Here is a 13661-nt window from a genome sequence, read left to right on the forward strand (position 1 = left end):
TTTAAGTGCAGTCATCTTGAGAACCCCCAGAATGGAATCCCAGGAACAGAGAGAGATGCTGAAACAGACGTTATAAATGCCATCATTTTCCTCGGGTGTATCACTTCACAAAATTATAATCTGCCACTTTTTTGTAGGCTTGTGTAGGCTCTCATTCTTTGCCATCTGCTTTAGAAATGCAGCCCATATCACCAAGAAATCTAAATGATGTTATCACCTCACTCTCACATCTTGCTGAATAAGAACTTTTATTTCAATGTATCTGAGTATCATTTGTCAATCAAGATCTTCTAACAGTTAGAATCTAACTGCTCTCCAGGAGGATTAATTCTGGCCTTTCAAAAATGTCTAACTCTACCCTTTTACTAAAGGCAATAATTTGGCAACTTCATTTTCACCATTGCTTGCAAGTTGCACAAATTCATAAATTTACATTTCATGCTAACATGACAGTGATTAATAAAGACACTGGGAAGTTTGAATATCTTAGTAGGTTGTAGTCAAAACAAGAATAACTTCACTCCCATGCCTTCCATGCTTCCTTCCTCAACTTAAGGCTTTCTGATGCTGGTCGACAAGAAAAAACATAACCTTACCAGGAATGACTCAGAGGAGATTATTTTGTGTTATTTTTAATGCCATAACTTAATTCTTTTATTTAAATGCTAATAGACTGTCCTAGCACAACCTTCTAGTGGCAGAATCAATTTCAGTAATGATGCTGATGGCTGCAATATGATCAACTGAAGCCTCCACCATTTGCTATGAAAGGAGTGGAAATGATGGGCAGTTCATTAATCATTTATCCCAGAGATGAATGTGTTCAGTTGCTGATAGGGGTCCGTAGGTGAATGCTGCCAAAATGAGAAATGTCAATTGTCAGGCCTCGTGCATAATGGTGGAGCTATTTTTAAGCGTCTTTGAAGATTAAAGTTATGCTCTTTTTCCCTACAGTTCCATCACATATGCTTGGCAATTTAGTTCTATGAGAATTCATTTTCACCCTGCTCAGATGTCTCTGCTTGAGCAAATATACACACATTCAAAGGCTAGCATATTTTAAAAGTTACTTAGAAATCTGTAGAATTCCACATATTGGGAGTGAACTTTAAAAGAATAGAGAAGTAAAAGAGGCAAACCTGGGAAGTTACTGGACAACTTTTAGGCTAATTTCCCCCACAGGGTATGTTTTACTAGCAAGGATGATATTTATTCTTAATTTCTCAGGTCCCCAGAAGAAACAGGCATAGTCTCTAATTTCCTGTAACATTTTCTGAAACAGAGATAACACAATTAAATAGACCTAAAAATCATTCGTTTACCAAATTAAGTGAACAATGTTACCAAAAGAGTAGTCCCAAATGACTTCAGAATCTGTCCCAGATTAGTTATCTCCAATTTGTGTCTGATCCTTCTAGGAGAAAATAATGTGTCCTGCCTAGAGGAATATTCTCTTTGGAAGCCAGCAGCATCTTATTCACTGAATTATCTTTTTCAACAAGAATTGTATGTATTTCAGAAATCTGTCTTTAAAAGAAATGGTAATTTGTCATAAGAATCACAACTAACTCTACATTCCATTTTTGAGAACTAGACGGAAAAGGTCAGAAGAGAAAATGCATTATTTTTGCAAGAGATACAGGGTGTCCCAAAACAATGCATTCACACTTTAACAGCTGATACCTCAATTGATGTTTCCTTCTTTTCAGATTTAACCCATTGGAATTAATAAATATTCAAAATATTCATACATTTTTGGGACACCCTGTACATCTCCCATATTTATCAAGTTGCTGAATATTTTGCTCCATAACTTATACATCTTCATCTATTAGGGAAACATTTATGTACAGTAAAGATACACACCCTTAGTTGTATAAATATTAAGTATACCTGCTTAATGAATACAAATTTCCAAATTGACAGAGAAAAATTTACATAATTATGTAGCACAGGAACTTTGTACCATTCAAATTTTTATTATGAAATAATCAGTTATCAAATTACTTACTTCTAAAAAGGGTATTTTGTTTTACCGTTTGAGAGTGGCAACTGCTTTAAACGGTTATCAGCAAAATATGGGGCTGCAAGGTGATAGAAATCTGAATAAATATGGATTTTCACATTTGCTATTTCAAGCTCCAGACTTTCTTGCATATGCCCATCCCCCACATAAGTATCCATGTATAAGAGGAGCTAATACTCTCTAAATAAAAATATGTAAGACCCAAATATGCATGAATTCTTATAAAGATGCCTGTTTCATGAGACATTAATCCGTTTAAATGCTCTTCCAGACTACCCTGTCTTTGACTTTATAGTTTAAGAGCCCAACTAATTAGATTTCTATATCTGGATTTCAAGTTATGAAATTATGTTAAGGCAACATGTTTTTCATAAATTGAATGATGAAAGACTGTATCACTGAATTACTATTATTGCTGCTATATCTGAAATTACATAAATTATTCTTTAATCCAAAAGTAACCTTTTTAACATAGCATTTCAAAACACTGCACTCTTAATAGATCAGCAAGAAAATTACATTTTTGAAAAATGTATGGACAGCACCTACTTCCTCAGATTATTTCTAATTAGAAAATAAATTTTTAAAGTCTAAAATTAGAAATTTTGGCCTGCAGAGACAAGATTCTAAAATGATACTATTTCAGTAATTATATATATTCATATGGACAGATTTGAGTCTGATAAAGACTATGCTTATGAACCTCTTCCATTAGACATACGTCTCCTCCAGGGTAACTATTATGTCATCAGTCTTTGAAATCATAATTTTTAACAGTGTCAGGCCCCCTAGGACGCAGATAGTGGTTTTCTAAACGCTTGGACATGCATGCATGTTCAGAATTCACTGCTTAAACATAGTAACTTATTAAATTAATAGAGGCCCGGTGCACAAAATTTATGCACTTCGTGGGAGGAGTGTCCCTTAGCCCAGCCTGCATCCTCTCCAATCTGGGACCTCTCAGGGGATGTCCGACTACCAGCAGTCGGACATCCCTCTCACAATCCAGGACTGCTGGCTCCTAACCACTCCCATGCCAGCCTGATGGATGCCTAACTGCTCCCTGCAGACCTGATCACCCCCACTGCCCTCCCCTGCCAGCCCAGTTGCCCCCAACTGTCCTCCACTGCCAGCCCGGTTGCCCCCAACTGCCCTCCCTTGCCGGCCATCTTGTGGCGGTCATCTTTGACCACATGGGGCAGCCATCTTGTGCGAGGGTGTGAGGGTCAATTTGCATAATAGCTCTTTATTATATAGACTAGAAGCCCGGTGCATGAAATTCGTGCACGGCGGGGGGTTGTCCCTCAGCCCAGCCTGTACCCTCTCCAATCTGGGACTCCTGGAGGGATGTCCGACTGCCCGTTTAGGCCCGATCCTGGTGGGATCGGGCCTAAACGGGCAGTCGGACATCCCTCCCACAATCCAGGACTGCTGGCTCCCAACAGCTTGCCTGCCTGCCTTCCTTCCTGATTGCCCCTAACCGCTTCTGCCTGCCAGCCTGATCACCCCCTAACCACTCCACTGCCAGCCTGTTTGCCCCCAACTTCCCTCCTCTGCCAGCCTGATCACCCCCTAACCACTCCACTGCCAGCCTGGTTGATGCTTAACTGCTCCCCTGTCAGCCTGTTTGCCCCCAACTTCCCTCCTCTGCCAGCCTGGTCACCCCTAACTGCCCTCTCCTGCAGGGTTGATCACCTCCAACTGCCCTCCCTTGCAAGCCTGGTCCCTCTCAACTGCCCTCCTTTGCAGGCCGGGTGCCTCCCAACTGCCCTCTCCTGCTGGCCATCTTGTAGTGGCCATCTTGTGTCCACATGGGGTCAGCTATATTGTGTGTTGCAGTGATGATCAATTTGTATAGTACTCTTTTATTAGATAGGATAGAGGCCTGGTGCTCGGGTGGGGGCTAGCTGGTTTGCCCTGAAGGGTGTCCCGGATCAGGGTGGGGTTCCCTTGGGGCGTGGGGTGGCCTGAGCAAGGGGCCTGTGGTGGTTTGCAGGCCGGCCACGCCCCCTGGCGACCCAAGCAGAGGCCCTGGTATCTGGAATTTATTTTCCTTCTATAATTGAAACTTTGTAGCCTGGAGCGGAGCCAAGCCTGCTGCTCCCTCCAGGGCGGCAGCCATTTCTGTGGCAGTTAATTCACCTTCTACAATTGAAACATTGTAGCCTTAAGCGAGTGGGCCCGGCCAGGGTGTGCAGAAAGCTTTGCTTCCCCTGTTGCCGCCGGCAACCCTGGCCTGCTCTCTCAAGCTCCATTCTGCCGCCATTTGTTTGAATTTGTTTACCTTCTATAATTGAAACTTTGTAGCTTGAGTGGAGGCTTAGGCCTGCAATGGCTATGGAAAGCTTGGCTTCCTCTGTTACCTGGGAAACCTTGCTCTCTGTGGCTGTAGCCATCTTGGATGGGGTTAATTTGCATACTCGCCCTGATTGGCTGGTGGGCGTGGCTTATGTAGTGGAGTGATGGGTAATTTGCATATTGCCATTTTATTAGAGAGGATTATTATATAGAATTAGAAACTAGAGGCCCGGTGCACGACATTCATGCACTCGGGGGAGGGTGGTCCCTCAGCCTGGCCTGCACCCTCTCACAGTCCAGGAGCCTTCGGGGGATGTCCAACTGAAGGCTTAGGCCCGCTTGAGCCTAAGCTGTCAGTCAGACATCCTTAGCAGTGCCGAGGAGATGGGAGAGGCTCCTGCCACCACCGCTGCACTCGCCAGCTGTGAGCCCGACTTCTGGCTGAGCAGTGCTCTCCCTGTGAGAGCGCACTGACCACCCGGGGGCACCTCCTGTGTTGAGTGCCTGCCCCCTGGTGGTCAGTGTGCGTCATAGTGACCGGTCGTTCTGCCGTTCAGTCGATTTGCTTGTTACCCTTTTATTATATAGGATAAGTTGAGTAAAATGCATTTTGAATCGAATTGGACAATAGTCAACTAAATTCTAAACACAGAGGACAGGTTTCCTGCCACAGGATTTAATAATGCTCTTTTTGAATTAAGGTTATTATATTTGTTATACATGTAGTGTATCAGCTCGCTTGCCTTTTAAATGTTTATGGCATTTTTGCCATATTAAATCCAAGGACTTGATAAAGAAGCAAGGATGTGCCTTGTTTTACTCTCCTCTTTTGCACTGCTATATGCAGACTGAGGTAACGAAGTTATCCTTATTTTATTCCTTTCTGTAGTGGGAAGAGTTCTAGAATTAGGGATGAGCCAGCTATTTTAGATAGTAAAATAGAAGGAAAAAACATTTTTCTTGCATGATAAAAATGCAATCTCAAAAACAAATTAAGTCAGTTGATAAAACAAATTCAATTTTATCAAGTGCCTTTTACATCCAAAAAGCTACTGACATGGTTTTCCTCTTTTGACATATTAATACTAAATATAATAAACCCCTCTGTCATAATGAATTATTCTCATACATAGCCCATAAAGTACTACATTGATATATAAACAGTAATTAAAAATACAGACTGGGAAGTCAGAGTATTGGAGTCTAAATCTGGGTTCTGCTATTTACAAGCTGTGTATCCCAATTGCCTCATGCATAGAATGGACACAGTAATGGTATATCTGCTCATAGAGCTACTGTGGAGATCAAACAGGGTAACGTGCATTGTAAGGATAGTAAGTACCAACAATAACTATTTCTCATTAATAAAGTTATATTTGATATTTATTTCACTTACGAGTTTATCATGTATATCCCTAAGTAAAATCAGTTCCTTGTTTTGTCAATCTAGGATGATTTGATATGCAGGTTATATTAGCTTTAAAAAACATTTGGAAAGCTTTCCTTCTGTCTCTTTACTCTGGAATAATTTATATTTTATAAAAATAATATTTTTAAAGTGCTGCTTTTCATAATTAGCAAAATAATTTATAAAATTTGGGGGTAAGAAGGAAAACAAGCAGATGATGTAGTGGAAGGAGTTAAGAGTACTAGATAGAAGGGCAGCTGTCCAGCTAACCCCACCTCTGCCATGGTCATGTGGGTCATAAGTACTCAATATGAATATGAGGATACTGAGCTAACATGTAACACGTCTCGCCCACCTCCCGGATGCTTTTATCTCAGCGACTGTTAGGCATGTACAACTAATTAGTGCCCACTTGCTTTAACTACGGCTATCCTAAGGGAGAACAAATCTCACTGTGTATTTCCTTTTTTATTGCCATTATCTCCCCAACATGTTAACTTAAATGAACATCAAGTGTAATAGAATGACTGAAAAGGAAAGATTACAGAGATAATAGTGGATACTTTCTACCATTAAGACCAGGGTTTAAGAGTTGAATAGAGATATGAAAACCTCAAGTTTTAAAAAGTTACTGGTCAACTATCGAGATTTGCCAAAATTTTAATTTTCATTCCTGGGTTCACTCATATCACATTAAACTCCTAGGTACTTGTTCAGAGGATTTCAAAAAGCAAAAAGTAATATTCTAAATATAGGATAAACAAAAGTAGCTAGTCCTATCTCTAAAGAAAATACCGTAATTTATTCAGATTTGGGAAAACAAACTCTTGGGAAATTCCCACTTCTGAGACAAATGTAGGTCCTTCATTTAAATTATATTATACTTAGAGGCCCAGTGCATGGATTCATGCACCGGTGGGGTCCCTCGGCCTGGCCTGTGCCCTCTCGCAATCCAGGACCCTCAGGGGATGTCGGACTGCCGGTTGTGGTCCGATCCCCGCAGGCCAGGCCGAGGGACCCCACCGGTACACTGGGCTCTAGTCCCATATAATAAAAATCCTAATATGCAAATTGTCCCCTCAACCGGGAGTTTGACCAGGAATTCGACCACTTGCTATGACATGTGCTATCTACCAGGGGGTGGTGTGGAACATGGTGGGCGCCAGCCACGCGGCGCTAGCAGTGGGCGGCAGTGGAGGCGCTGCCGGCCCTGATGGGCCCCGATGAGAGCAGGACTACAGCGGGATGGTGGAGCAGGTGAGCAGGCGGCGACCAATGGCGGCAGCAGGGGGTGGGGCCCCAATGACTCAGGCGGAAGGGGGCTTGTGGGGGCCCAGGGGCCCAGGTGCTGTCCAGGGCCCAGAGGTCTGCTGGGACCTGCCCTTCCATGCCAGACACTCACACTTCCATCGCCAGCCAAGTCTAGGGACTGTGCCCATGCACAAATTTTGTGCACCAGGCCTCTAGTATGCATATAAGATCTCTGGTTAATCTCTTCCCACCCTTTCCCCTCCCCGCTTCCCTCTGAGATTCATCAGTCTGTTCCACGTTTCCATGCCTGTGCATTGATATTCTGCTCCCTGAGGGTCAGTGCATGTCATAGCTACTGGTCAAATTGTCCCTTAGGCTTTTATATATATAGAATTCAGTTAAAAAGTACTGACATACAAGTAACCAATAAAGATTAAGGTTACAATGACTATTAATCCCTACCTTTTATGGAACACTTACTATGTGACGGATAAAGCACTTCATGTTTATTTCATCACCTAACAGTCCCATCACCCTATGAAGTAGTTATTTCTGTACCTTGCTTTAAACATATGAGGAAATTGAAGATCAAAGCAGTCAAGGCACTTGGCCAAAATAATAAGGCTAATATTATCATTTAAATTTCAAAGCCCATTCTTTTAATATTTATAGTCAAATGAGTGACTGGAATTAAATTTAGTCATGCAATTAAATGCCAAACTATATTCTTTGTAACTCTAATACTTACCATGTGTAGCACTGACAATAGAAGGTTACTTTTTGAATAGATGATTTTAAAGAATAACCACTCTGAAAAGCATATTAAACTGAAAAACAGAGCTTAAAAAAAGTTACTTCCAAGATTAAAACTGTCAACAAATTAAATACTAATATTACTTTCTTGAATTATTTGTAGGAGTCATAATTTCTAGATTAGAAATGTTGACTTCAACACAGATTTATTGAATTAAAAAAAACAACACATTTTTATTAAACACTTCTATTGAACATATCTAGGTAAAATATCTTGTTGAGTTTATAAACAGAAATATCAGTGACCTAGCAATAAAAACAGAAAAATAATTTAAATCTACTTTCATGGGCCACATACACTGAAACTAAAACAAACATAATAGGCATCTTGTATGAACATTTGGGCTTCGCAGAAAATATCAGGAAATTGACACATAGACATAAATGATCTTAAAAATGTCACCCTATATAACAAGATTATTTATAGTAGACTTTGTGTTATATTTACAAAAATTATAAATATTTTAGATATAACCCTATTCTAAATATACATTCAATAATTTTATCTTACTTGAGCTAGGAAAAGTTGAAATATATAAGATAGTCTGACATTACTTAAAGCTGACTTTTCATAGTTAGGACACAGTAAATTTGAAAGGGACAATGCAATTGAAGCAATTTTTAAAAAGATTGTGTTAGTAAAATGAAATCTGAAAGATTTACTTAAGACTGAAAAAGGCCCCTTAATAGGAATATTCGTTAAAAAAATTTATATATATATATATGTATATATATGTATGTATGTATATATATATATATGTATATATATGTATGTGTATATATATATATATGTATACACACACACACACACACACAGTAGGTCCTCAGGTTATATTGGATCCGTTCCTACGGCACAACTTAACGCGATTTTCGCCGTAAGTCGGAACCCACCTATATAAGCACCTACGTCACTCACATGGAGCACATACACAGCAGTAATGAAGTGAAACAGTAAAATAAATTTAAAAGATTAACAATTCCTGACCTTTACTTGTGGTAAATAAGTAATAAAAAACAAAGCACATATGTACATATGTGGAAATGACAGAACTTTTTTTTTATAAATGGGAGATGGCGACGTAACCATGAAACGATGTACGTCGAGTCTGACGTAACCCGAGGATTGCCTGTATATAGTATGTATATATGTACATACATATACATGTATATATAAATATATATATATTTTTAGAGCTATTCCCAGTTCTTTCATTTTAAAAGAAGATTGTCATCATCTAGGTGAGACAGATATGTAATGTTTTCCTACAAAGGAGCCTTTTGTATCACATCTAAAAGTAAAAAAATATTTTAATCCACTTTTAATATTTAGGTCACACTTCAAACTAATCAAATAGATCTTAGTTTCATCAGGTAAAAACTGCTAACATGAAAGCTCTTAAAATTCAAGGTATTTCTCCGAAACCCATAAAATAATTACGTTTTAGGGTTACTTTCTTTTTATTTTTGAATACACCTTCAATTATAAAAATCAGATCAGTCCTTTGCATATTCAGATGACAGAGAAGCAGCTACAATTCTTTTATATTTCTCTTCTATCTAGCTGTGAAAAGGGGAAAAAATAAATTTAAAATAAAGGCCATGAATTGGCCCAAATATACTTACTTTTAGAAACATACATGTAAAGTAAAACTGTCTCCAAAGTGACCTTGTTTCTCCCAACATCTCCCAGTTTACCTTAAAAAAAAAATAGAGCATCCCAAAACAGGAGCAAATTTGAGAGTAGGACATACTAACAGATTGCTGAGTGGTTGATCACATATAATCTTGCACAGACTTTGTGTTCAGTAAAATGCTCCCAAATGATGAGCATAAGATGAATTAATAGGGAGAGAAATCTTTAAAGGCAAATCAGGACACTGATAAGCAAAAGGCTGAAACTGAAAATTTTATAACATGTTCTCCTGAACTGATGCAATTATTTCTCTTCAGAAAATCTGTAAGATACAGTCTTAATTTTGGCTTTCTAGGAAGAAAATATGGTCTGTGCCAAAAGATTTCTTACCTTAAAATGAAAGTACAAGGGAAAAAAACTCCTTGAAAAAAAAAATATATATATCAACCATACCTTGATAAAATTTATTCTCCAGTGTGGGGTAGAAGCTCTCCAATTCTAAATGTAAAAATCCAACATTTAATTTTATCTGAAAGGAAACTAAGCATGGATGAGTTTAAACTATCATCTGAGTCACTGAATTGATCATTTTCAAAGTGTACTATTTTCAAAGTGTACTGATTTTACTGGAAGATATCAACTTTTAGCTTGGAAGATAAAGGTTCAAGGTCTGTTCTTGGCTATTCCAGAAACTCTGCTTTTTTATAATTTCAACAAAACCCTAGAAAGTTGTTCCAAAATGAACTTTTTCAACCTACTCAAGAGAATTAATGAACACACTCTGATATCCATTTCAGCAGCATTTGTCTCTGTGAAGCACATCAAAATCATCCAGACATCAAATTGCTGATTTGATAGAATGATTTATTTTTCCATTATAGGAAAGTCATGAGTGACTTGTTCTGAGGTATGTTTTTGCGCTATGAAGGTCATCTATTAGAAAGCTCCACACTTGAAGGTTCTTCTGCAGGTGGTAACATTTACGGCTGGACAGTCTCTGCAGGCACCAGATTCCCTGTCGTATCCAACTGCATACATTTACACGTGCATGCCGACACAGGACACTCTGCATGGTCCCTAAAAGAATAGATCAAATAACAGTTAAAAATCTAAATTATTAATATACACAGATATATACACACATAGGTACATATGTACATTTCTTTATCTACATACTTATCTATGTCTATAATGCAATTTTTCAAAATGGCACTTGGGAAAATATAGCAATTCAAATCCAAAGACAAAAACACATTAAAAGCATTAAATTAGAAATTTATGCCACGCTGACATGGGGAGAAAGTTACTAAAAACTAGAATGGCTTTGTTTTCTAAATATACAACAAAATATCCATTTGCAGCTATGAAGGTGAAGGGATGTGCTCAGGTTTAAATTAAAGCCAGTGTGACAAAGTGAGTGTAGAAGCTACAGCAATACAAAAGAGTGTAAGGCCACTAGCACTGCTCAGGGTAAAAATTAAATGTGGTCTTGAAAATCTCCATTGCATGAGGTACTTACTACATAACAAGCTTATTTAGAAGGTAATTGATATGTACTCTATCATTTAATTTATAATTCAATTACATATTATATACAGCAGGATCTTCAGTTAACTGTGAAAAACTGTAAACATATACTCCCCCAAATAAAGTAAAATAATGCTATTCAAACACTTAACCCATATATCATATTTAAACTATTTATTACATGTTTAATTTTATAGTATAAGATTACAAAGGATATCTAATAATAGAAATGTTGATGCCCCCTTTGTTAACTCAGGTGACAGGAAAGAACAAATTCATCCTTTAGCTGTATAAACCTGAGGTATTTAAAAGGCCATCGGCTTTATCTTCTCTAACTCCAAGCCTATTAAAGAAGGAATGTGATTATTACCTGAACCAACTAAGCATATGTCCAGCATGCCCACCATGCCTGCAATTGTGACACCAGGTAAACCAGTTGTTAAATTGAGCTAATTTTTTGTCCTTGCTTAAGTCTACTTTTTCATCTGATTTGGATCCTCCTATGGGTTAAAGAAAATGATCTTCAATAACTATATTATAATATTAATTCAAATTTTCTTAAAAGGTATTCCAGAAGCTATGTCAAAATACAAATCATATATCATAGTGAAAGAAGCATCAAACAGACTGTCCAACTACAGCGGGAAGGCAGGGCAGGGGAGGGTTGGGGGGGTAAGAGATCAACCGAAGGACTTGTATGCATGCATATAAGCACAACCAATAGACACAAGACACTGGGGGGGGGGGGGGGGGTAGTGAGCGCAAGTGCCAGGAGGCCGGGAGGAGGTCAATGAGAGGGGAAAAAAAGACCTATGTAATACTATTTGTAATACCTTAAACAGAGAAGAGAAGAGAAGAGAAGAGAAGAGAAGAGAAGAGAAGAGAAGAGAAGAGAAGAGAAGAGAAGAGAAGAGAAGAGAAGAGAAGAGAGAAAGGAATAGTAATTTTAATGCTAGAATCTAGTTAGGTTGAAAAGATACTAAATAACAAGTTTCCTTACATCTTTCATTGCTAATAAAACACTTGAAAAATATAAGGTATCAAACCATCTAAGAAGCAATCTGAATGAACAATTTTAGAGAAATAACTGGTAGCTTAAAATCTTCCCACAAAGAAAAACACCAAGCCCAATTTACAAGAGAGTTGTACTAAACACTGAAGGAACAGGTAATTTTTACCTATACAAACTCTGTCAACAAATAGGAAAAGAGAGGAAATCTCCCAAAGAACTCTATGAAGCTGGTATAACTTTGCTAACAGAATCAGGCAAAAATAATATAAGGAAGATTAAAGACCAATCTCTCTCCTGAACAGAACATAAAAATTCTAAGTAAAACATTAGCAAACAATATTATTTAGCATTTCTACTTATAGGTAAAGTACACTAGAGAAACTCTGTACATGCTAAACAAAGACATATGCAGGAATGTTCATAGCAGCATTGTTCATAATAGTAAAAAACTGGAAACAAACATGTCTATAGGTAGCAGAGTGGAAAAACAGTGCTACAGTCATTAATGGAATACTAAATAAGAATGAAAAAGGAATAAACTATAGCTACATTCATCAGCATAACTGACACTAAAAACCAAACAAACCCCAATGCTAAGCAAAAAAGCCAAGTCAAAGGATATAACCCATAATTTATTTGTATGGAATTGAAAACACGGACAAAACTCAACATGTGATAAAACTATACAGACATGCTAGAGATTGAATAACACAATTTAGGATAGTGGTTACCTCTGGGGAGGAGGAAAGAGGTGAGACTAGGCAGGGAAAAATAATCAAAGGCACTAGCATAGACAATGTCATCTTAAGTAGGGTAGAAGACTCATTGATGTTTGATTTATCACAGTACATGACATACACATTCCTATCTGGCACAGTGAGTTCTATTTTCTATTTATCAGTATTGGAGCCATAAAAAGTGAAGAACATGAAATGTATAAAATGAAAATCCTTGATTAAAATTTAAATTGAAAGTAACAAGTGCATTTGAAAATAAAACGTATTGCCTTTATTTATTTAAAAAAGGCATAAATTGAAAAATAATTACTCAACCAATGATACCAGCAAATCTCTTTCACAGATGTTAATGTAACAATAAAGCAGACTACTTAAAATGAATCAGCTGCAGACTAGAATTACAAAATTTCGTAACTATGAAGGATCTCCCCATCCAACACTTTATATGAAAAAGAGCTAACATAACTCTAAATTTCACACACTGAAATGTCAGAGCTGTAACTAAAACAGGCATTCTGACATCATATCCAGGTTTTTATTCATTATACCAGTGTGCCAAATATTAAAATGTTTTTAATTGAAATTTTTGCCATAGTATCATAATAGAGTTATATAAATAACTGGAATATTTCTAGCCACTGGGTACATTATATTCAGTTATCTATTCTTCTCAAATATTTTTCTGTATGTTACCATAAGCAGTAAACAATAATCCTAATATTTCCAACCATACATATAATACTTGCTAGGTAACTGATAAATATTGCAGAAACAGCACTAAATCCTACAAGTAAAGGTATTTTACTTTTAGATTAATACTTTCTCTATGTATTTCACAGGTAGATTCTGAAGATGAAATAAGAGGAAATGTGCAAGTGCTTTGAGACTATCAAAAACTCTTTATGCATAAAAGGTAATTATTAGATGAGGGCACACTGACTTTTAAATATAATATT

General features: G+C 37.6%; 1 protein-coding gene across 1 annotated transcript in view; it reads right to left on the reverse strand.

Annotated features, from left to right (window-relative positions):
• Nucleotides 1-7975: 7975 nt before the first annotated feature.
• The window catches only part of MIOS (meiosis regulator for oocyte development), a 43127-nt gene continuing 37441 nt past the window's right edge, over nucleotides 7976-13661 (reverse strand). The window contains exons 11-12 of the mRNA XM_079785830.1: nucleotides 11327-11456; nucleotides 7976-10506 (exon numbers count right to left, since the gene is read on the reverse strand). Of these exons, the coding sequence (XP_079641956.1) occupies nucleotides 10410-10506; nucleotides 11327-11456 (227 nt within the window). The 3' untranslated portion in view covers nucleotides 7976-10409. The remainder of the gene's footprint in view (nucleotides 10507-11326; nucleotides 11457-13661) is intronic.

The sequence above is a fragment of the Cnephaeus nilssonii genome (assembly GCF_951640355.1).
Source record: "Cnephaeus nilssonii genome assembly, chromosome: 12".
NCBI classification, from domain to species: Eukaryota; Metazoa; Chordata; class Mammalia; order Chiroptera; family Vespertilionidae; genus Cnephaeus; species Cnephaeus nilssonii.